This window comes from Simochromis diagramma, unplaced genomic scaffold (assembly GCF_900408965.1).
Source record: "Simochromis diagramma unplaced genomic scaffold, fSimDia1.1 OVJJ01000364.1, whole genome shotgun sequence".
NCBI classification, from domain to species: domain Eukaryota; kingdom Metazoa; phylum Chordata; class Actinopteri; order Cichliformes; family Cichlidae; genus Simochromis; species Simochromis diagramma.
In genome coordinates this window covers 9,061-33,734 of record NW_024386987.1, presented here as the reverse complement: position 1 = coordinate 33,734, position 24,674 = coordinate 9,061, and the positions used below count along the sequence as shown (strand labels likewise).

The 24,674-nt window shown below is 43.6% G+C and overlaps 2 protein-coding genes and 1 long non-coding RNA gene across 4 annotated transcripts; 1 reads left to right on the top strand and 2 right to left on the bottom strand.

The window, feature by feature from the left end:
* Positions 1-306: 306 nt before the first annotated feature.
* On the bottom strand, positions 307-3,446 carry LOC120739013 (septin-2B-like). The gene is made up of 2 exons (XM_040040624.1): positions 3,401-3,446; positions 307-3,150 (listed from the first exon to the last, which is right to left on the bottom strand). Coding segments are annotated over exons 1-2 (1,638 nt in total). The 5' UTR covers positions 3,403-3,446; the 3' UTR covers positions 307-1,514.
* A 10,721-nt stretch (positions 3,447-14,167) lies between these two features.
* On the bottom strand, positions 14,168-23,458 carry LOC120739012. The gene is made up of 4 exons (XR_005697096.1): positions 23,424-23,458; positions 23,003-23,174; positions 21,974-22,741; positions 14,168-14,178 (listed from the first exon to the last, which is right to left on the bottom strand). It is a non-coding gene; the product is annotated as an uncharacterized LOC120739012 (long non-coding RNA).
* LOC120739010 (bryoporin-like) lies at positions 17,185-19,263 on the top strand. Of its 2 annotated transcripts, XM_040040622.1 has the most exons (3): positions 17,185-17,272; positions 17,653-17,732; positions 17,991-19,263. In XM_040040622.1, the coding sequence occupies exons 2-3, from the start codon at positions 17,665-17,667 to the stop codon at positions 18,415-18,417; spliced, it is 495 nt and encodes a 164-aa protein (XP_039896556.1). In that variant the 5' UTR covers positions 17,185-17,272; positions 17,653-17,664; the 3' UTR covers positions 18,418-19,263. The 2 variants fall into 2 exon arrangements, with proteins under 2 accessions (XP_039896556.1, XP_039896557.1); XM_040040623.1 differs by having other exon boundaries at positions 17,185-17,732.
* Positions 23,459-24,674: the final 1,216 nt, after the last annotated feature.

Sequence of the window (24,674 nt, the reverse complement as noted above, 5' to 3'; positions counted from 1 at the left end):
TTATTTATTTATGGTGACACAGTGGTGGAATATCGCTGTTGCTTTCATATAAATGAAGCGGACATACCTGCGTGGCTGCGATCTAATCCTGTTTACATAAAGTAAACCTGCTCCCGAACAGGTTTACGCTTACGGCTCTGTTGCTATGACAGCAAGTCCCGGATGAGCTTCGGGGAACCGAACGATCCAAGATCACGCGAAATCGTCAACAATCTAATCCAGCTAACTTACTTAGCGAGGTACGAAGAACAGGCCCCAGCTTGTTAGCCCATTTAACAATTTGAGTGAGCGATTTTCTGTCTTTTTTACAGATAAATATCCAAATCATGACACCAATGAAAATGAGAAAACAGACTCCAGAAAATTTACCTCAAACATAACAAATGCTCTTGCCCCTTTTTTTTTTTTACACAGTCACAGTCTGTCTCACAGTTCAGTTTTCAGTCGATCATTGTTCCAACATATATTAGATTATAATACTCAACACATTCCACTGTCTGACCCCTAATGAATGTGACCTTTTGGACATTAAAAATCGAGGCCCTCTTGCTTCATATATTAAATCCTCCATTAGGAACCTTGGTGTTACCTTTGATCCAGCTCTGACACACACGTTAAATCTTTGGTTCGCTCTTGTTTTTACCATTGAAGAAATATCACTGAGTCCCATTGTGTCACGCTCTGAACTGGAAATGATTCTTCATGCTTTTGTTTCATCTCGCTTAGACTATTGTAATTCCTTGTTTACTTGCTGAAGTAACGCCTCCCTGGAACGACTGCAGGGTGTTCAGACTGCTGCTGCCAGGCTTCTGATACAGCATCACAACCACTCCCATGCCACGCCCCTGCTGATTCAGCTGCACTGGCTCCCTGTCAAGTTCAGGGTCCAATTTAAGATCATAATCATGACCTATAGGGCCCTGCACGGTGTAGCTCCAACTTACTTAAGTGATCTTCTTCTTCCTTATCACCCCAGCAGGTCCCTGAGGTCTTGTGTCCAGGGGTTGCTGGTTGTCCCGCTTACAAGGTTAAAAACAGAAGGTGACAGAGCGTTTGTATCAGCGGCTGCCAGACTCTGGAGCTCGCTCCCTTTGAGTTTGAGATCTGTGGACTCAGTCATGTCTTTTAAAAAGCAGTTAAAAACGTATCTGTTTAAACTGCTTTTGGTTGATTTTGTTTTGTTTGAGATTTTTCTGCCTCTGTAAAGCACTTTGTGATTTTATCTTGAAAGGTGCTATATAAATACAATTTTACTTACTTACATGAGCATGTTTTCTAAATTCAGTGATGACGTCTTTTGAGACAGGACTCATCAGAACATTTAGCATAATGGTCAAAGTCTGGGTTGTAGCTGCTCTCATCATCCTGAGGCCAATTACCAATGACAGAGTAAACTGATATGTTTAACTGATAACTGATTAAATCTGCAAGTGAAACATTTCCATATGCAATTTTTACAGAACTACTCTATTTTCTGTAAAACCACGAGAATGTCTCGTGATTTGAGTTAAATTCTACACATCTGTCTGATGGGTTTTCATCTTGTTCCATAAGGTTTGCCCAAATTTTTTCATAACTGCAGGTATGTACTGCAGAGCTCCTCTGGTACCTTCATCCACTCTGCTTCTCATCTCCTCCAGTTTCTGGACCTTCTCTGTGTCTCCTTTCTCCTTCATCTTCTCACTTAATAACTCTAAGTGTACAATAGTGGACAGAGAAAAAACATTCAGAGCGATTTCCTCCAGCCTGACAACATGTTGGTAGGACTCCTCCAGCCACTGTGACTTCTCTGCTGTCAGCTGGTTCATTTCCTTTTCTAGATTTTCCAAAAGGCTGGACTTGTCCTCACTTTCTGTCTTGTTCTTTTCATACTTGTTTTTCATTTCTTCATTAGTCTTTTTGACACGACGTGTCTTGGTTACATAGATCTTCCTTTCTTTCACATGATGTGATGCAGGACACTTCTTGGGACAAACAGTGCAGTTGTCTTCTTTCATGACCTTACAGTGTTCAGGATACCAGGCCAATATACATCCAGGATAATGACAGTTCGTCTTACAGACTTTACAGCTGACAGCTCCTGCATACCCAGCCAACAAGCACCACCACCCAACCTCGATATCTTCTCTAACTTTGTAGACCTCATCAATTTCTATAGTGAACTCCTTATTTGTCGTCATCTCTTCTTCGTGTTTCTTCAGAGCCTCTTGAGTCTGTTTTATTTCTGCCTGTTTTGATTCAATAAAATCTATTCTTTCTTGCAGGTTTTGAATGCAGGCTGTCAATCTGATGCGTTCATTTAACACTTCAGCAGTTGTCATCAGTTTCTGAGGTTCAATATTTTCCAGGAATTCTGAGAATTCACTCATTCCTCCCTCTGATACTCTCCATGCGTTATGCAAACCCAGCTTTTCTTTCTTTTTTCTCTCTTTTTTCTGTTGGTTATTGAACAGGAAGCAAACTGGCTCATCCTCTATTCTGGCACATTTTATTTTTGCAGCTTCAAGAGCTTCAAGAGCATTTTCAGGTGTTACACCATCTGAGTGTGTGATCAGGGCCACAATGTTTTTCTCCAGGTTTTTTCCAAACAGAGAAATGACTGAATCAAAGATGTACCTCAATCGATCACTCAGTCGATTATCACTCGCCTTCATCACCAGACCCACTGCATGAACTTCATGGACTCCGTCATCTGATCGAAACAAGTCCAATAATCTTTCACTAACAATGACATCATGCTCAGTCCCTCTGGTATCTCCATATCCAGGAGTATCGATGATGGTCAGAGAGTAGGGCAGAGTTTCATCTTCAAAACCAAATATCTCGTACACGACCACATCTGATGTCTGACTTTCTGCTTGACTTCTCTTCTCATCCTCTACGATCTGAAACCAGACTTTATCGTCACACTTCACTCCCATGGTGTAGTTGACCATAGAGTTGATCAGAGTAGATTTTCCTGCTCCTGTTTCACCCACAAGCAAGATGGTTTTATTTGTCTGTTTTTGATTTTTTTCACCAACAGTCATTTTTGTCAGCGTTCCAAACATTTTTTTCTTTGGGTTTAGCTTGTAAACACGAGGAGGTCCTGAACTGATAAGAACACTTTTGAGGATGGTGTTCTTGTATTTTGAAGACATATCCCTGGTCCTGAGAAGCAAAAATAAAAATTTGTTAAGTTTCGGTTTTTTGCCAGACATTTAAGATAAGTAGGCATGTTTCAACATACAGACACATAAATCATAAATGCCAACCCAGTTTTGAAACTTGTTAACCCTTTAAACCCGGTCGGAGCGGGCACGCTCCGTTTTGCGTAACTATTTCTAAATCCCGGTAGCACTGCAACCACGTGAGCTAGCGCAATAATTTTTTGATATGAAACCGGAGGAGTTGTACTTACATCTTATGCCATCAGCTTGTCCTCGGTCACAGTTTCCTTCCACATAAAGCTTTGCAAAAACTGCATAAAAAGCACTTGCAGCAACTAAAACACAATATTCCAGAAACACGCTTTGCCGATCCGATCAGCTGTTTGTAACACTTCCTACATCCATCAGCGCGAACTATCGCATGTCCGCCGTGACCTGCCCGAAACCGGAAGTGACGTCATTTCGTGGAAAATTTCGCTTTTTGCCTTCAGGGCCTTATGAGCCTACACTGGTGTTTTTAAAAGTCGAGTTTGACTTCATGCTTTTCTGTGTCGTTCCTGGGATGCTTAGGACTCATATTGCACTGCTGGAAATAGTTTATTTTGATGCACATGCTGGGTTGGTTTTTTTTGCAAATTTGCATCACACTGATCCATGCTGCTCAATTCACATCAGCTCACACACACTTTCTACCTGCAGAGGAAACACAAACCATTCATGTGCACATCAACTGAAATCCTCCTTTCCATCATGTGTGCTGTCCAAATATCAGCAAATAGCAGAGTTAAAGATGCTAAGATTTTCGCTGTGAGTGACCAAGAGAGACAATTAGAATTGAGTATATCAGACGGACAGCTAAGGTCAAACACTTTGGACAGAGAGAGAGAGACATCTGGGCTTTGACTTAAATCATGACTGTTTATTAACAGAAATCAATAACTGTTATTTGGCATTATTATATATAACTATACCATTTTTTTTATATCAACACCTTTTTAAACATATTTTAAAAATAATACTCTGATAGCAAGCCACACATGGTAAGCTCTTCACCTCACCACTAGTTGCTTCACTTTAGTTTACTTTGCAGTCACTACTTTAAATATATTTTACTAATTGTCTAATATGTTTCTTTATTCATTTTTTTCATCACGTGTTGATATCTGTGATGCTGATGTGTGAGATTTGTTGTGTGCACTCCATATATGGAGTTATTGTAGTTGATTTTATGAGTTTAGTTTATATCAACACTGCAAAGTCAAAGTTCTGTTTTATGTTACACACCTTTCTTTGTTTGAGTTACCTGGGGCGTGGCTTCTCCTTCCCAGTTGGCAAAAGGTGTGGCAAAGGGCTTGGGGATCTGAACTACTGCCGACAACCTCGTTGGACTAAACCACATCCTTCATTGCCTGGAGGGAGTTTGGAGTTTGTTAAATGGTTTTGTGTTAGTTGGTTATATGGCAGCCATTTTGTTTCCCTCATGTGTCATTTTAGCAGGTCAGTTTGTCTTGTGTTTGTTTGAGGTTTTGTTAGTTGTTATTTGAGTTTAGTTTATTTAGTTGACCTATTTTATTGGTCTGCCTGTTTAAGTTTTGTCTTTGTTAATTATTATTCCTATTTTTGGGTCATAAAACCCCAGGTTTGAATTAAACACCTGCGTCTTCTATGTCTTACTGCTTGGTCTCTGACAACTACGTCCATCAGTGTTTTATTTATTTGTAACATGTTTCCTCTATCTCAACACCTGACCTCGTCTGTTGACATACCTGCTAACTGATGAGTAATTATCTGTTAATGTTCTGAGTAATTAACAGACAGATTCACATTTCATATGCTATTTTTGGTTGTTCTAATTAAGTCAGAATAACAAGTGCAACAACCTTTACGTTACTATTATGCAAAACTGGCAGTCATAGTTGCTTCCTGTTTAAGCAGATTCAACAAAAAAGGGATTTTGATGCCAAAAGAAGCCAACATGTTTAATTCAGTTTTTTACTACATCTATAAATCCACCTGCACTGTAATTATAAAGATGCCCAACCTCCAAGAGCTTTTAGAGGTCAGACACTATGACACATCTGTTTGACCATCACCACTTAATCTGACGGCAGTTACTGTGGAACAGCAGCGAGTTCAGGCTGCAGTCAGCGTGGCAGTGAGCAGGAGAGCAGCAGCACCTCTCCACAGACTGATGGAGACAGGGAATCACTATGGATTTAAATGATGATCAGTGTTTACTGCCAAGCAGCTGAGCTGTGTCAATGGAATTTGTGCAACTGTTTGATAATAATCTACCTGAAACTGATGATATTGAATGGCATGTGGCCTCCTTCAATTCGCAGTGGCTGTAGCTCAGGTGGCAGAGCAGGTCAGCCACTAATCAGAAGGTCGGTGGTTCGATCCCAGGCTGCCTCCTGGCTGCATGCCGAATATCCTTGGGCAAGATACTAACCCCGTGTTTGCCTACTGGTGGTGGTCAGAGGGCCCGGTGGCGCCAGCGTCCGGCAGCCTCGCCTCTGTCAGTGCGCCCCAGGGCAGCTGTGGCTACAATGTAGCTGCCATCACCAGTGTGTGAATGTGTGGATGACTGGATGTAGTGTGAAGCGCTTTGGGGTCCTTAGGGACTAGAAAAGTGCTACAAACGCAGGTCATTTACCATAAAGTGGCTCCTCTTAAAACTAGAAAGGCAGCACTATTAAATCCCCACCCTGGATCACAGAAGCTATCTGCAGCTTTACGCGATTTAGCCATAAAACTGAGCGCCTGTGAAAAGCCACAAAACTTGAGGTTCATAAGCTCCACTTGTAATGACATAGTGAAAGACACGAGAGCCACTTGTTTCTAGGGGTGGGTTTTGATTATGGATTTATCTATTAAAATCGATTCTAGCTTGGATTCTGCACAAAGACGTGAACACAAAGCGCAGACCTGCGGATCACAATCAGTGAGATGTCGCCTCTCTCACCCGACAGCACGGACACGGTCGGGGCTGAAAGCCGACAGCTCGCTGACTCTGATCTGTCGACGGGTCGAGCTTTGTGTTCACACCCTGATTTGTGCTGATTCTAAAGCTGTTGGTTTGATCTCTCTCCAAACAACATTGACCGAACCAGCAGCAAAAGAAGATCCAAACTACGCTTCACATAAACATCGTCATGAATTCACTCTGACTTTTGCTGTTTTGCTTCCACCACAATGTCCGGTCTCATGGTGTTCGCTGTGTCGAATCTAGCGTAGAATACGTTTAGATCCTCACACAGAGAGGCCGTGGTCTGCGGTGTGCTGGTTTTCCCTCTAAAGTCTGTGATCGTGTTTAGTCCCTGCCACATACTCCGAGGGTTGTCAAACTGTTGCTCCACCCTGTCCCTGTACTCACGTTTGGCTGCTTTGATCGTCTTCCGTAGTTGGTAATGTGCGTGTTTGTAGTCTGATGTGTTCGCCGAGGCAAAAGCAGTGCTCTATGCCACCAGTGCCGCGCGAACATCTCTGTTAATCCACAGTGTTTGGTTTGGGAAGGATTTAACTGTTCTGGATGGGACGACATCTTCCACGCATTTTGAATATTGAATGTTGAATATTGATTCAATCAATATTCAATATATTTCCTGATAAATCAGCAGACTGAGTCTGTGTACTCCTCAATGTCGTCAGCAGCCATGCGAAACATTTCCCAGTCCGCGTGATCTCTCTGCTCTTTGTCCCTGCTCAGCATCACAATGGATCCTGACACATTACAGCTAAGATCACTTCAAATGTGGGGATCAGGAGATCAAACTGAATTTAGTGGTGAAAAATAATTGCTAAATTATTGTGAACCTGGTAGAGGACCCAAGCTTGAAAGATAAAGACCCCCTGCAGGGGCGACAGGGGAATTCTTTATAAATACATACAAACTTCACTGCTATGTTTGGACACACCTTGTCGTTAAATAGTTTTTCTTCATTTATAATGACTGTTTACACTGTAGATTCTCACAGAAGACATCAAAACTATGAATGAACAGTGAACAGTAAAGTGTGAAATAACTCAAAACATCTTTTATATTTTTGGTTCTTCCAAACAGCCACCCTTTGCTTTGATTACTGTTTTGCACACTCTTGGCATTCTCTCCATGAGCTTCATGAGGTAGAAATGGTTTTCCAACAGTCTTGAAGGAGTTCCCAGAGATGCTGAGCACTTGTTGGCCCTTTGGCCTTCATTCTGCCGTGCATCTCATTCCAAACCATCTCAGCTGGGTTTAGGTCAGGTGACTGTGGAGGCTAGGCCATCTGGTGCAGCCCTCCATCATTCTCTTTCTCAAATCGCCCTTGTGTTTGGGGTCATCGTTCTTTGGAAAAATAAATGATGGTCTAAACTAAATTCAAACCAGATTGGATGGCATGTCAGATGCAGGATGCTGTGGAAGCCATGCTGGTTCAGTGTGCCTTAAATTTTGAGTAAATCCCCAACAGTGTCACCAGCAAAGCATCCCCCCCCCCCCCCCCCGACACCATCACAACTCCTTCTGCATGCTTCACTGTGGGATAGAGACTATCCATCCCCCTGTACTGTGTGCATGAAGACACGCACACGCACACACACACGCACACACACACGCACACACACACACACACACACACACGCACACACACATACACACGCACACACACACACACACATACACACGCACACACACACGCACGCACACACACACGCACGCACACACATGCGCGCGCACACACACGCACACACACGCACACACACTTTTTGTTTCATCATGGCAGCTGTTAAGCTGCATCTGAATGGGAGGGGGTGAAGCTGGTCAGAGTTCCTGTTCAGTCTCTGACTTCAAATAAATCACGTGATGGTTATTCCCTTTCTTTCCACCTCTCTGCTCTTTCTCCCTGCTCAACATCACAAAGGACCCTGGCACATCATAGCTAAGATCGTTTCAAATGTTGGCAGCAGTAGATCAAACTGAATTTAGTGGTGAAAAATAATTGATTGTTGATAATAATAATAATAATAATAATAATAATAATAATAATAACACTAATAATAATAATAATAATAATTGATAGTTTCCAATCCAGTTCTGACAGACAGGAATAAAAACAACATCATTAAGATCAGATCATGGAGCTGTTTGCTGCCTTGTTTCTATCTTCACATTACAAGACTTTACTACAATAAAGATGCTGACATGTATCTGTAGCAACAACATCATTGAATCTAGAACAACTGGAGCCAAACCAGTGGCTCTGCTGGGATCACTGGTGAGCCAACACTTCCTTGTTGATGCAGATTTCAGGGCTTCCTTTTGCTCCTCCGTTATAACTGTTCTCTCTTCTCAACACATGATGACACAAAGGAATCAGCAGTGACAAAGATGATGCTGAAGAGAAGCACACACTTCACACATATAACAGACCAGTGCAGTTACACACACCTCTGCTCGACATCAGGCCTCAAACAAAGACACAAAACACTAACTTGACTCTAAACAGAAGAAACGAGCAGCTGTTTCTGTTCTGTGCTTATTTATATTCGACACACATGCTTCTCTTTGTGCAAACACACATCGCACTATAAGGGTAACCTCGCACACAATGATTGGACAGCACAGTGATGATGCTGGGAGATCCTATACGCAGCAACACAGAAACACTGAGAACTTTAAACATTGATTATATTGAGATCAGCAGCCGACCCAGTCTAGATAAAGGCCAGCAGCTGGGACCGCTGCTGCACCACAAACAGGTTTCAGTGTTTCCATGTGTGTGTGTGATGTCTTTACTTATACTGGTCAATAGACTTTAGTCAACACATTATTGAAAGGTGTTACACATGAAATAAAAACAGTGTTTGTTCCTCTGAAGCAGCTGCATTATAATTCAATTCAATTTTATTTATACAGCGCCAAATCACAACAAAAGTCGCCTCAAGGCGCTTCATAGATACAGAGAAAAACCCAACAATCATATGACCCCCTATGAGCAGCACTTTGGCGACAGTGGGAAGGAAAAACTCCCTTTTAACAGGAAGAAACCTCCAGCAGAACCAGGCTCAGGGAGGGGCGGGGCCATCTGCTGTGATTGGTTGGGGTGAGAGAAGGAAGACAGGATAAAGACATGCTGTGGAAGAGAGACAGAGGTTAATAACAGATATGATTCAATGCAGAGAGGTCTGTTAACACATAGTGAGTGAGAAAGGTGACTGGAAAGGAAAAACTCAATGCATCATGGGAATCCCCCGGCAGCCTACGTCTATTGCAGCATAACTAAGGGAGGATTCAGGGTCACCTGGTCCAGCCCTAACTATATGCTTTAGCAAAAAGGAAAGTTTTAAGCCTAATCTTGAAAGTAGAGATAGTGTCTGTCTCCTGAATCCAAACTGGAAGCTGGTTCCACAGAAGAGGGGCCTGAAAACTGAAGGCTCTGCCTCCCATTCTACTTTTAAATACTCTAGGAACAACAAGTAGCCCTGCAGAGCGAGAGCGAAGTGCTCTAATAGGGTGATATGGTACTACAAGGTCATTAAGATAAGATGGGGCCTGATTATTTAAGACCTTGTATGTGAGGAGCAGGATTTTGAATTCAATTCAGGATTTAACAGGAAGCCAATGAAGGGAAGCCAAAACAGGAGAAATATGCTCTCTCTTTCTAGTCCCTGTCAGGACTCTTGCTGCAGCATTTTGGATTAGCTGAAGGCTTTTCAGGCTTTTTTTTGGACATCCTGATAATAATGAATTACAGTCGTCCAGCCTGGAAGTAATAAATGCATGAACTAGTTTTTCAGCATCACTCTGAGACAGGATATTTCTAACTTTAGAGATGTTGCGCAAATGGAAGAAAGCATATAACCAATCTGCTCCTTTGTGGCCATTTAAAACAGCCTTAAATAACTGTTGTTATATTTGTTGCAGCTTCTGCTCCTCTTGGACAGACGACTCTGGAAAAGACGTTTTTGAATTTCAGCTTTTAACTGGGTAAATATCAGATATATAAACGTCTGCAACAAACTGATTCCAGCTTCTCCCTCATGATAGGAATGTTTTTGTGGCTCAAGATGACCTGATATCTTTCATGATGGACACATTTGACACATGTTCACATATTATAGACCAACAAGTTATTCATAGCAGTTTAAATACAGGGAGTCACTTTTGGGCCCAGCAGATAAAACAGAGCCAATATTTCCTTCTTTGTTTAAGTAACGTGTGTCACAGATGTGACCTAGTAAAGTGTAGCTGAACATTAGCAAGTTATTAACACTCTCATGGCGTGCTTTGAATTTAGCGTACGCTAAAGTAATACACTAGCAAAAAACTATTTCCAGGCTCGACTTCCATCGTACAGATGATGCTTGTGGCAAAAGAGTAACGTTCAGAAGCCTTTTTTCATTATGTAATCTGTTTCTGTTCATGAGAAAATCATATTCAAACTGATTAAATAGACATTTTTCAGTAGTTAGCTGCTATGCGCCCGTCTCAGTGTGAAGTGAAGTCTGTCTGTACTGGATCTGGATTCATCGGGGTCCCTCCAACAGCGACACAGTGATCCGGCTCACCAGCTGGTGATAACGACCTACTGAGCCTGCTAGCAGGTGCAATCTGAGCCACAGTTATGGGGCTGATAACTGCTAATAACGTCCATTGATGGACTGTGCACACAAACAGTAACACAAAGACTCAATCAAGAACTGATTAATTAGAACATGGAAAACAATGAAATACACATTTTTTATCATGTCTGTACTTGGACAAAAACTCAGCTTTGATATTTGTTTCACTAGCAGGGACCACTCCCTTGGTAACGATAAGCGATGAGGGATGAGGAAGTGTGATTAGTGCTGCGGTTTGGGGAAGGCCTTGAAGGGGACTGGCGACCGCTCTTGGGCCAGGCAGAACCCCCAAAGACAGCATCCCCTGCAGGACTGGGCATAATGGAGGTTTTGGAGAATGTTGTGAATGTATACCAGGTAGACTTGTGATGACCATCAACCCAGGAGCTTGATTAAGTGGTCAGGGATTCCTTTGTCGGAGGCAGAAGTCGCAATGCTGGTGAGGAAGGGAGGCCAGGGAAGTGATTTGGAGGAATCCCGGAAGACAAGGGGGCTTGGCGAAAGTGTGAGAGGAGCCATGTCCTGATTGGGGCGTGGCCAGATTCGGTGATGAACAGATGATCTGAAGGTAAGGTGTGCTGAGATTTTTGAGGTCGAGGTAAAGGGTTAGTGATTCGAAGGGTCTTAAAGGAGAGTTTATTTTGAAGTAGTATGTAGGCGTGGTGCTGCCCGATTGATTGGGTTGCTTCATTTGAGGATAAAATGAAGCAGTCTTCGGAGACTGGGTGGATGACACACATGCATGGGTGAAGAGTCGGGTGGAACATCGAGGATGAGGAGGTGAATTCGGAACAGCCTAAGCTGAAGAAGGCGAGTAGGAACGTGGCCTTGAGTGTGCACGCCAGGACGTAGGACGAGAGGTTGAAGTTGTGATGCGATGAACGGAACGTGTTCCAAGAGGTCCAATAAGAGGACAATGTGCTTGCTGCAAGGCTGTTTTTATATTAGCATCTCCAAGAAGCGATTGAGTTCTGCGATGGGGTTTAGATCTCGAAAGACGTGGCTGAAAATGGAGGACCTGGGGTCGGAGCTGCCTCTGCGTAGGGCGCCAAGGCTCTTAATGTCTTCGGCCGTAATAGCCCCCAAAGCCGGCAGAAGGGACGGCATCTGTGAAGAGCAGGACGTCGTGCGGGGGCAGCTGATCATTGTAGAAGAAGGTGATGCCGTTCCAGTTAGTGAGCAGAAGTTGCCAGAGATGCAGTTCAGCCCTGGGAGAGCTATGCAGCATGGTGGAGTCGAGGAGTGGCGGTTTGGATGCAGCAGGTGAAGCAAGTAAGGTATAGGATTAAGCATCCCAACAAGGAGAGCAGCCATCATTTGAAGCAAGAGAGAGCGAGGAGGACGTTTTGGAGGAGAAGGGTGATGCCTTAACCTTTTGATCGGCAGGGGAGCCTGGAAACGTTTAGTGTCGAGGGTTATCCTGAGGAACTCCAGGGATGTTAAAGGTCCCCCATTTTCTCTTCCGACAAAGGGGCACCGAGTTTGGAGAAGACTGACCTCAGAGTAGATAATCCGTGAGCTGGTGGAGACGTGGGAGGGGGTATGATTGGGAGCCATCAAGGGGGTGAAGCACCTATTTTTTTTTCTTTAATGAGGAAACTTCTAGTGCCGGAATGTGGATGGTGGTGGAGGCTGGCGGGGTTGAGGGGGCATGCAGGGCGGGAATGCAGCAGTAATGACAGAGAAATCATTTCTTTACATTTGACTTCAATTGTCTCAAATCGAGTATTTAAAGTCTATTTTTGGGGCTTTGATGAGTTGAATCAATGATTTCTACTGTCAGCTGGGATGACTTAGTGGAAAACTAAGCAGCAGCAATGTTTGGAGGCTCACACATCTGTACACATCTGTATGTTTCAGCTTTGTCTTTCAGTCGCAACATGGTTCATCTTCATCTTAACTTCCTGCTTCTGTCGTGGTTAAAGCTGATGAATCCTCTGGACATCAAACACTGATGGTGTTACTGGAGCTGAGTGAAGTTTGATGGCTTTATTATCCACATTGTGACACATGGCAGCTGTCAGAGCAGAACACAGGAAGTCAGCAGGTGTGTTTCAATTCAGCCTCTGCTTCCTCTGAAGGTCCATGACATCACAGCGAGGCCACGAAGGCCGTCCAGACTCCCAGTCTCCCACAAACCTGTCCTCCTTCTCCCTGGATTTGAAGGACAGGTAGGCCCACCCTATCCCAGGATGCACTGCAGCGATGTTGGCTGCTGTGTTTGCACATGCTCAGTGTGACAGGATGTTGGCTGCTGTGTTTGCACATGCTCAGTGTGACAGGATGTTGGCTGCTGTGTTTGCACATGCTCAGTGTGACAGGATGTTGTCTGCTGTGTTTGCACATGCTCAGTGTGACAGGATGTTGGCTGCTGTGAAAGCTGAATGCTCTCTGGTTAGAAGTGACATCCTAATGTGATGTCACACATTAGGATAACTGTGCTCGCTCTCTGTCAGAGTACCAGGGCCTCGCTTTGACCACATGACTCTCAGTACACAGCATGATGTGTGCGCTGTAAACAGGAAGCAGAGGAGCAGGACTGAGGTAAACCTCCGAGGGGTCAAACTGAGACTGAGCTCCAGATGTTTCCACATGTTTCTGCTCTGCATGTGTTTGATGATTATTTCAGGTATAGATGATGGAATATGACCAGTCTGATGTCAGCCTGCTTCTCTGGCAGCGCCTCGCCTCTCTGTGCTGCCCCCTGCTGGCTCTGATCATTACTGACTGAGTCCTTGCTGCCACTTTATTAGGTACAGCTTGCTAACACAGGCTCAGACCTGCTTTGCCTTCAGAGCTGCTTTAAATCTTCATGGCTCAGATTCAGCGAGGTGCTGGAAACATCCCTCAGAGTCATGTGATCAGTGATGTCAGCTTCAGCACTGACAGATAGAAAAGTGCATCCACATAAACAAGATCTATAATAATAATAATAATCAAATGCTGATTTTCATCTTTTCAGCCCTTTGTCTGGTGCTAATCCAGCTGTGTGTGTTTGTGATGACAGTAAATAAATGTCAGACTTACAGCTCCTGCTTTACTGCATTAAAGTGATCAGATGACTTCAGCGCTTTGACATGGATGGTAGTGAAAGCAGGAAATGACAAATGTAGCACAGCAGCAGCGTTTAACACGTCTGAGCTGGAAACAGAAACTCTGGTATGAACATCATTCATAGAACAGCTTCCAGCTTCTTTTGCTCGGCTACAGTTTGGATGGATTTGCATTTAAAGATGCAACAAGACTAAAATGGTTAGGGTCAGGAGGTCAAAGGTCAGAGCTCCTGTGGGTCTGAGGGCGGCCGCATGTTGGAGAAGGATGAAGGAGTCTGACCTGATCCAGTGTTTGACATGAACACATCAGCACTGCTGTCAGTGAGCCTAACGACAGCCGTTAGCATCATTTCAGTGTTTCAGTCATTTAAACACTTCCTGTCTCTGTGGTGGTTACAGTGACATCATGCAGTTTGTGCTTTGACCTCCAGAGGGCGACAAACCAGCACAGACAGAGAGCTCCATTCAAACTTTGCTGCCATCAGGAATAATTCTTCAAATATAATCATCAGTGTTTGAGCAGCTATGATATCAGGGACAATCTAGACATGTGTGACAATACTGAGCATGTCACATGACACACCTTAGACATCATGTGATCCACTCTCAGTCTGCACTTTCATTCATGACTTCAACAGGTTGAAATGAGCTTTGAAGAAACATCAGTTTAGTGCTGAAATATTCAAACGCTGTAGGAAGAAGAACAACAACAAAGATGACGGATGTTTGTGTTTCAAACAGGAAAACCAGCAGAAATAAATCACCTTTAGATAACCTGCCAGAGATTTGGGAGTTTCCAAGATGCACTAGAACGCAGCACAGAGTGTGTTTGTTTCGCTGTCCTCAGATGCCTCTGTGGGTGTTTCCTTCCTGTTCAAACCTTAATTTCACTTTCCTGAAGTAAATGTTTGTGACTGACGCTGTGAAGGCAATGTAAGCAGTCTGCAATGTTTCCCTGGCTAACATCAGTATAACTTCTGCTTTTTCGTGATTGTGTGTTTGCTGGTTTCTATTATTATTTCCACTGTAGACTATCTATAGCTTGTATATAAAAGATGGCGGCAGAGACCGGGTTCATACATTTGTTTGTGTTGAAGTCTGAAGTTCCTGGAAGTTTCAGCTGCTGTTTACAGAAACGTTTAATGTCCAGGATGTTTGTAGTTTGAAGGAAAAAAGACTCCATGATGAGTCAGTCATAATATTTTCAGTGATGATCTGTAGAAAAGTAACAGTGAAGACTTTTTCAGTTCTCAGTGGAGTTTGTGGTTCTGCATGTGGGGCAGTTTGTAGATGGAGGCAGCAGCTCTGTTCATTTTGGACTGATGAAAAATGCTTGCTGATGTTTCCTGTTGTCTAAAAGTTGATGCTGCTCACAGATAAAGGAGTGTTTTCAGCCTTTGATCAGTTTTTGCTGCCAGAACTTCCCTGATGTGATGGATGTGCAACTGGAAACATCTGGAGTTAGTGAGGCGTGTTGAAATGTTAACAACACGATCAGCAGCTTGAACAGCAGATTTCCTCTCAGTGTTTGAGGATTCAGAGCCTTTTGTAGACTTCTGATCACTTCCTGTTAGAAATGTTCGACTCTAAAACTCTGAAATGATGCTGCTGACTTCAGAGAGGGTTCAGCCTTCACAGTGAAATAAAAGAGCAAAGAAGTAAACGTTCCTGTGCAGTGAGCTCCCTCAGACATTTGATGCACTCAGACAAACAGCAGCTTCACTGCATTTAGTTCATGTTTGTCTGTTTGGACACAATCACTGCTGTGTTTTAGTGTCTCTGCTGGAACTGCACAAAACTCCTTCATTCACCATCCCAACACTGAGAGGATGGGAGACACACAGAGTCAAATATTTCACGTTCTACCTCTGGTAGAAATCTACACAGCCATCGCCCTGTACAAGCCCATCGGACTGTTGTGATTTCACAACAAAAAGTGTGTAACCAAAAAGGGTTCAGTTTAAATGGTGGGTCTGTGCCTCCTCCCACTGACCTCAGAGGGGAGAAAAAAAATGTCACTTTTGTTTTTAAATGCAATTGCATCAAAAAATACTTGTTTGCTATTACAACGCTAACTTTAGCGGACATTAAAATGTGCCCAAAGACGCATTTTTGCATTTAAATGTCCTAAAACAGTGAGCGGTGACTGGGCGGACTGCCAGCATTCTAGCCACTAGACAGACGTGTTTCTATCAAACAATGACATCAGAATAAAGTCATCTTTACAAAAAGCAGACGGGGTAATGAACTACACCTGTATTTCTATTTTGTTAAATGCACGAGGAGAAAACCTGATAAATACGAGCAGTAAGGCTTGTTTGTGTGTAACGCATCACATTACATTACAAAATTTGTCACCTTTAATAGGAAAACACATTTTTGGTGGTGTTTTATTCGACAGAGGTGAATACTAAACCAATATACTGTGAATTGTGTGAATTGTCTAATATATTGCACCTCATCCTAGTCTGTGTGACATCAGCACACATAGCAACAGCTTAGCAACCACACTTCCTGTTTTTAACATCGCTGCGACCACAGGAAGTTGACAAGCTTGATGAAATTAGAAACTACTTCCTGTCCTAACACAGGCAGATGTGCAGAGACAGTTCTCAGCTCTGTGGGTCTGCAGGTTTCCATCTGAATGGTCTCCGATGCACACATCAACATCAGCTGTGTGCAGCTTAGCACAAATCTGCCGCTCCATAGTTCACGGTAACGGACTCACAGCTGGCCCAACGAGGCCCAGCGTGTCCGCCATGACCTGTTAGTGCGTGATCAGAGTCCAGGAATCAGACGAAACACACTGAATGCGGCCTGAGCTATTCCACAGTAACTGTTACTTAGTGTAGCCAGATTACTCTTCACTGCTCTCCTCCCTCTCTGCTGTTCAGCTTGTGTTGAGTGAGCTGGGCTCCACTAGCAGGCTTTCATTTAGCTCCCGATCATAATGTCCTGCATTCAGTGATTTGTGATTAATATTAATGGAATACGCTGCTTGCAAACATAATCAGCCCTTTGCACATTTGCAAACTTAATCCAACTGGATAAACACCACAATGTTACCTTCAAAGCAACCTTATAGTTGGACGACCTATAAGAATAATTCAGAGTGAATAACCACCAGTTTTAGTGTGGAGCCTTTAGCTATCAAATACGAGCTTGAACAATAAAGACAGCCCACAGGGGCGAGAGGGGGATTTGCTTTAAATATCTTAGTGACCAATCAAAAAGGAATAAACCAAAACGTGTCAGAGTAAAAAAACATTTTTCTCGGATCTCCAGAAAAAAAATGAGGTAGTATTTTTTTCTGGAAAGGGAAAAAAATCTCTCTACAAATCTCCTTTAGTTCATGAACAGACGTTCTGCTTCACTTTCAGGGTACAAACCGAGGATTGTTTGTCTCAGTCAGACTGAAGGACTGCACACGAACACTGGTGACCGATCACCTGAATTCATCTCATCACTGTGAGTCCGAGCTTGTTTATTTGACTGAAACACAGACAAGTTCCTGTTTATTAGTTATGCAGATGTTCCTTTCTCTGACGTGTTCAGAATCTGTTTGTCATCGTTTCGTTCGGAGCGCTCGCTGTGGAAACGTGAGTCACAGCTGCTCGCACACACGGTGCTCCATGTTCAAACTGTTCTTTAATAAATAATAAAGCTGCAGAGCCTTTTGAAGGAAACTTTTTAGGTAAAGTCTCTCTTATTGGAAAAGTCCCACAGGGTGCAGCACTGGGGCTGTAACAGTGGACGACATGATGGTGTTTGTATCACGTTTACTGTCTTACGAACAGAGATGCTCCCACAGACAGGAACACGTTCTTCTCTCTCTTTTTGTTCTTTAGTTTGCAGACACCATGGGCGCTCGGCAGTCCGTCATTCATATTACGAACAAGACTCAGGGCTACACCCTTCAAAACCCCAGGTGACCACACTTCTTACTGTGACCGAGATGCTGCCTGCACATCACCTGACACCTCACTGATATCACTAATACAAGTAACAGAAGGAATCAGACGAGCAGTAAATTTCTTCTGAACACTGACACGATGTTGTCATCTCAGCAGCAGTAGCCCTGTCCATGTTTCTTTCTCTAAAGAAACTCATCCACCTGACTCATTATGAGAGTTCGGGTCCTGTTGGAATAAGAATATTAATTCATATTTTTCTTTTTCCTCACTAGTCTGCATCTTGTTAGCGGACTCTGCCAAATCCCTTTGCCACCAAAACTTGGGCCTTCTGAATGTGGCAACGCTCTGTTCTCTAAGACTGGCGGCACAGCGCGAGGATCTGTTGGAGTCTTCACCTACGATCTCTACGATACAGCTGCAGACAGAGCTGAGAAGAAAATAGCCGTCATGTTCTCGGTTCCTTTTGACTACGGCCTGTACTCTAACTGGTACGCCGTCGGAGTCTTTGACAGGGAAACAAACTGTGATAGTGCTCTTTATCGTAAGATGTATCGCACTCCTGAGAGAGGGTTTGTCAGAGGAAAAGCTGATGGCTATGATCTGACTCACACAGATTTTAATGTCACCATTAAATCCAGCATGACAAACTTCAGCGTTGCAACGCTGAAAGTTGAAGTACACAATAAAGCAATTGAATAAAAAATAAAGTAATTATGCAAATATGAGCTCTGATTGTTTTTGGGGCAGATCTGGAGGAAAGGCCTGATCACCCTTCATTAGTATTATTTTTACTTATCAGGATAAACAGATATAAACTTGAGTTAAGCCAGGGTTTCCCCATCTTCCACAGATTATTGATGAAATCAGACTGAAACGCTCCACCAAGTGCTTTTTAGAAAATCATCACTAACCTTTGAGGAAGGAAGATTTCAAGGATTTAATAATCTTTTGTTGGTTCTGTGGGTTCAGGTCACGTTTCGCCTGTCTCGTGGGGTGTGGTTTCTTCCAGCTGTGTTCCCCTCCTGTTTCCATTCCCTGATTACTCCCTGTGTATTTAAGCCCTGTGTTTTCCTGTGCTCCCTGTTGCATCGTACTCTGAGTGTTTTCGAGTTTGTCCTGCATTTTGGGTCCTTTCTCCCTGACGAAATACTGATTTGATGTTTCCTGTGCTTTAATTTCAACATGTGATTCTTTGTTTTCTGAGCCCTAAACCAATAAATCAATTAGACTTTACTTTAACTTGCCCCTGTGCTTTATTCACTGACATCTCATCTACTTCATTGATCTGGTTTCAGTTTGGGAAAAATGTGTGAGGTTATACACATTGTTGTACATGATTGCTACCATTTTGCCCTCCTGGTCAGCTGACAGTAAAAGTTATTTATTAGCAAATATCTTGATAAAATGGAAACCAGAGCTCATGTGTAAAAAGGGCCACGACGTCTCACATAAACTTCAGTTTTTGCAGGTTTGACCAAATCTCAGCAAGCAGGTCCAGTTGGTGACTTAAAGAAACTGAGGAAGACTGAAGGATGATTTCCTGAGGAAAACTGCAAAACCATAGATATTCTCTTCATTCTGGGGCGTCTGTATCCAGTAAGGGTCCTAAGGTTCGACCCTTGCTAAGTGAGCCCACCGCAGACATGAGTGAGACAGATAATGTTCCTCATAAATTAAAGGACACTTATCCTCAAAGCCATTAAGGGTTAACTGAAATATTCCATCGTATTCAAAAATTAATTAAAAATCCTTCTTTAAAGTTGATGTCCAACTTTCAACACATGCTTCCTCCAGGGCACCTACTGTACCTCTGGGGCAGGTTTCATCTCAGTCACTGTAATATTTATCAAAAATTAAAGAACAATTGTGTGTCGTGGCTGTGTGACTTCCACAGTGACACTGTGGACTCTGCACACTGTCACTTCAACAAATGCCACTTGCACAAGTTTAGCACCAACTGTAAATACCAACTTATTATTATCATTATTATTATTATTATCATCATCATCATCATCATCATCATCATGATCATCATCATCATTATTATTATTATCATCATCAAATCAAATCACTTTTATTGTCACATCGCATGTGCAGGTACACTGGCACAGCACATGCGAGTGAAATTCTTGTGTGCGAGCCCCACAAGCAACAGAAATGTGCAAACACAACAACACAAACGAGCAAAATACAAGAATGGCTACATCTGAAACTAATAAATATATGTACAATATATAATAGTGTATGCATTTCTGGATGTGTATACTAAATATTATCCTACGTGTGTGTGTGTGTGTGTGTGTGTGTGTAATAATAATAAATAAAATATATAAAAATATACAGAGTTGAATATGTGCAAAACAAGTGGCATTTATATACAGTATGGAGTGCATAGTGTTGAAGTTCCAGTAGTGAAGCTGAGGTGTCTATGACGTGTTCAGCAGTCTGATGGCCTGATGGAAGAAGCTGTCTCTCAGTCTGCTGGTACGGGACTGGATGCTGCAGAACCTCCTTCCTGATGGAAGCAGTCTGAACAGTTTATGCTGGGGTGACTGGAGTCCTTGATGATCCTCCCCGCTTTCCTCAGGCACCGCTTCCTGTAGATGTCTTGGAGGGAGGGAAGCTCACCTCCAATTATCCGTTCAGAGCACCGCACTACTCGCTGGAGAGCTTTGCAGTTGTAGGCGGTGCTGTTGCCATACCAGGTGGTGATGCATCCAGTGAGGATGCTCTCAATGGCACAGTGATAGAAGGTCCTGAGGATGCGGGGGCTCATGCCGAATCTTTTCAGTCTCCTGAGAAAGAAGAGGCGCTGCTGCGCCTTCTTCACTGTTTTGTTTGTGTGTACTGAATCATCATCATCATTATTATTATTATTATTATTATTATTATTATTATTATTATTATTATCAGAATCAGAATGGGGTTTATTGCCAGATGTTGAGGTTTACAACATTAGGAAATTGCTGCGGTGCTTCAGTGCAAACAATAAGAATTAAAGTGCTATGTAGAAAGAAAGATATGTGCATGAGAATAAGACTTATGAGTGCTACGTAGAAAGATATATACATGAGTGCAGGTGGTGATCGGTGCCAAACATGAAATGATGCAGTGACACAGCGTAGGGTCATGTGTTAGTGGCGGGGACAGTCATGTGGTTATTGTTCATGTGTCCAACAGCAGAGGGGAAGAAACTGTTCTTATGGCGAGAGGTTCTGGTGCGAATGGACCGGAGCCTCCTGCCTGAGGGGAGCAGGTCAAACAGACTGTGTCCAGGGTGAGAAGGGTCAGCTGAGATCCGAGCTGCACGCCGCAGTGTCCTGGAGGTGTACAGGTCCTGCAGAGATGGGAGTCTGCAGCCAATCACCTTCTCAGCAGAGCGCACAACATGCTGCAGTCTCTGTTTGTCCCTGATAGTGGCTCCAGCGTACCACACGGTGATGGAGGAGGTGAGGATGGATTCGATGATTGCAGTGTAGAACTGCATCATCGTCCGTGTTGGCAGGTTGAATTTCTTCAGCTGCCTCAGGAAGTACATCCTCTGCTGGGCTTTCTTGATGACGGAGGTGATGGTGGGCTCCCACTTCAGGTCCTGGGTGATGGTGGTACCCAGGAAGCGGAATGAGTCCACAGAGGTGATGGGGGTGTCAGTCAGGATGATGGGGGGGAGTGGGGCTGTGTGCTTCCTGAAGTCCACAATAATCTCCACTGTCTTCTGGGCATTCAGCACCAGGTTGTTGTGGCTGCACCAGGTCACCAGACGTTCAACCTCCCTCCTGTAGGCAGACTCATCCCCGTCCGAGATGAGCCCAATAACGGTGGTGTCATCTGCGAACTTGATTAGCTTGACAGACTGGTGGGTGGAGGTGCAGCAGTTGGTGTACAGGGAGAAGAGCAGAGGAGAAAGAACACAGCCCTGAGGGGAGCCGGTGCTGATGGTCCGGGAGTCCGAGACATTCTTTCCCAGCCTCACGTGCTGCTTCCTGTCCGTCAGGAAGTCAGTGATCCACCGGCAGATGGGATCAGGCACATTCATCTGGGAAAGCTTGCCTCGGAGATGGTCTGGAAGGATGGTGTTGAAGGCAGAGCTGAAGTCCACAAACAGGATCCTGGCGTAGGTTCCTGGGGAGTCCAGATGCTGCAGGATGAAGTGTAGGGCCATGTTGATGGCGTCGTCTACAGACCTGTTGGCTCTGTATGCAAACTGCAGGGGGTCCAGGAGGGGGGCCATGAGGGTCTTGAGATGGGAGAGAACTAGGCGCTTAGAGTGAAACAGAGAGCGTAGTTCTCGGGTCATAAGCTGCTACTTTCCCCACACTGTGAACACTGCAGCTCATGCTGACGTGCGGCTGATGCATTTTTTTTCATGCGGCCAAAAACATTTTGCCTGGTAACAGTAGACCAATAAAATTGAAAAGTAGTATTTATACAGTATATATTTTTACCGGTTGTAATGTTGTTTGTGCACTGTTCTGTAAAAAAACATAAGCAACGTAATTTGTGTGTTACCGATACGTACGTATACTTGCAGGTAGCTACAGGCGCTGTTCGAGCACAGCTGAGAAGGGCATCATGAATAAAACCTGATGTGTGTATTTAAAGTTATATCAGCATGCCAATTAATTACGCACTACATGATTAGTCAACATTTTCAGCGCTGTCAGATATTATAATCTGACTATGATGTGAGTGAAAAGAATGAAAATAATTGTAACAATGGTTGACTTTGCTCATTGAGACAGCTCAGAAATACTAATGATCTGAAAGCATGATGACATTTAGCTGGCTTGATTTTTCACATTTTTTCATTATTAGCTCTGAATCATATTGGTCATTTTCTACAAGAATAAAAGAATCACTTAATCTGACCTGATAATTGTAGTTTGAAGTCTTGAGCATCTTTACTCCTGAATCATTCAGACTGTTGTTACTCAGGTCCAGTGCTCTCAGACTACAGAACTGAGAGGTGAGAACTGAGGACAGACCTTCACAGCTTCTCTCTGAGAGTTTACAGCCACTCAGTCTGAAAAATTGTGAACACAGACAAATAATACTGGTGTTAAAGTGCAGTGAGGAGTTACTAGATTTGGTAAAATGGAATTTTTCTTCATGGCTTGACTCCTCACTTGATTATTTACATTAGTAAGTATTTCAGCTAAGTTAGACATTTATTTAAAAAGCTTTACCAAAAGAACACAAAAAATGAAACACATAAATGGAGCTCAATTTCTTAGTGATTTTTTTTCTTAATCATAGAACAAATTTAAATATCACTTGACCTGACCTGAGCGTTTCTAGTTTAGTGTGGACTCTTCACTCCATCAGAGAGAAGCTTCACTCCTGAATCTTGTAGGCTGTTGTTACTCAGGTCCAGCACTCTCAGGCTTGAGGGCTGGGAGCTGAGAACTGAGGACAGAATTTCACAGCTTCTCTCTAAGAGGTTACAGCCATCAAGTCTGAAAAGACAATGATAGGAAGGAAGAGAACATTATTTCTTTTTCTGAGAGACATCAGTGAATTACTTATATGGAAAGTGCCAGGTGGGCTTGATCAGCACAGCTGCAAGTTTGCAATGGTGGGTAACTTAAAAATGCACAACACCCATTCATAACTTCATCTGTTTAACTTAATAACACACAGACACGTTGATTGCAGCAATCCCAACAGAACCCATGGGTAGCGAGCTCTCACTACATAAAGCTTACAGAGCTTTGTTGGAGGCTTTGACCACTGGCAGCAGCCTCAGAAGAGCCTCCTCTGAAGCAGAATAATTCTTCAGGTCAAACACATCCAGATCTTTTTCTGATGACAGTAAGATGAAGACCAGAGCTGACCACTGAGCAGGAGACAGTTTATCTGTGGAGAGACTTCCTGATCTCAGGGACTGTTGGATCTCCTCCACTAGAGAACGATCATTCAGTTCATTCAGACAGTGGAACAGATTGATGCTTTTCTCTGCAGACAGATTCTCACTGAGCTTCTTTTTGATGTACTGGGCTGTTTCCTGATTGGTCTGTGAGCTACTTCCTGTCTGTGTCAGCAGACCTCGTAGGAGAGTTTGATTGGTCTGCAGTGAAAGACCCAGGAGGAAGCGGAGGAACAAGTCCAGGTGTCCATTTGGACTCTGTAAGGCCTTGTTCACAGCACACTGGTGGACAGATTGGAGTTTTGGTTTATTAAATAAGTTAGACCACAATGGGGTTATTTTTTGTTATTCCAGCAGATTGAGTCCAGAGTTGATGAAGGTCAGATGGACATGAAGAGCAGCCAGAAACTCCTGAACACTCAGATGGATGAAGCAGAACACCTTGTCCTGGTACAGTCCTCTCTCCTCTTTAAAGATCTGTGTGAACACTCCTGAGTACACTGAGGCTGCTCTGATATCGATGCCACACTCTGTCAGGTCTGATTTATAGAAAACCAAGTTTCCTTTCTGCAGCTGATCAAAAGCCAGTTTTCCCAGAGACTCCATCATCTTCCTGCTCTCTGGACTCCAGTGAGGATCTGTCTCAGCTCCTCCATCATACTTGACCTTCTTCACTTTGGCCTGAACCACCAGGAAGTGGATGTACATCTCAGTCAGGGTCTTGGGCAGCTGTCCTCCCTCTCTGGTTTCCAGCACATCCTCCAGAACTGTAGCAGTAATCCAGCAGAAGACTGGGATGTGACACATGATGTGGAGGCTTCGTGATGTCTTGATGTGGGAGATGATCCTGCTGGCCTGCTCCTCATCTCTGAATCTCTTCCTGAAGTACTCCTCCTTCTGTGGGTCATTGAACCCTCTGACCTCTGTCACCATGCCAACACAGTCAGGAGGGATCTGATTGGCTGCTGCAGGTCGTGTGGTTATCCAGAGTCGAGCAGAGGGAAGCAGGTTTATGAGCAGCACATCCACTGAGGTGGACTCTCTAGGGTCAATTAGGTTTTTAGTTTTGTGGAAGTCCAGAGGAAGTCGA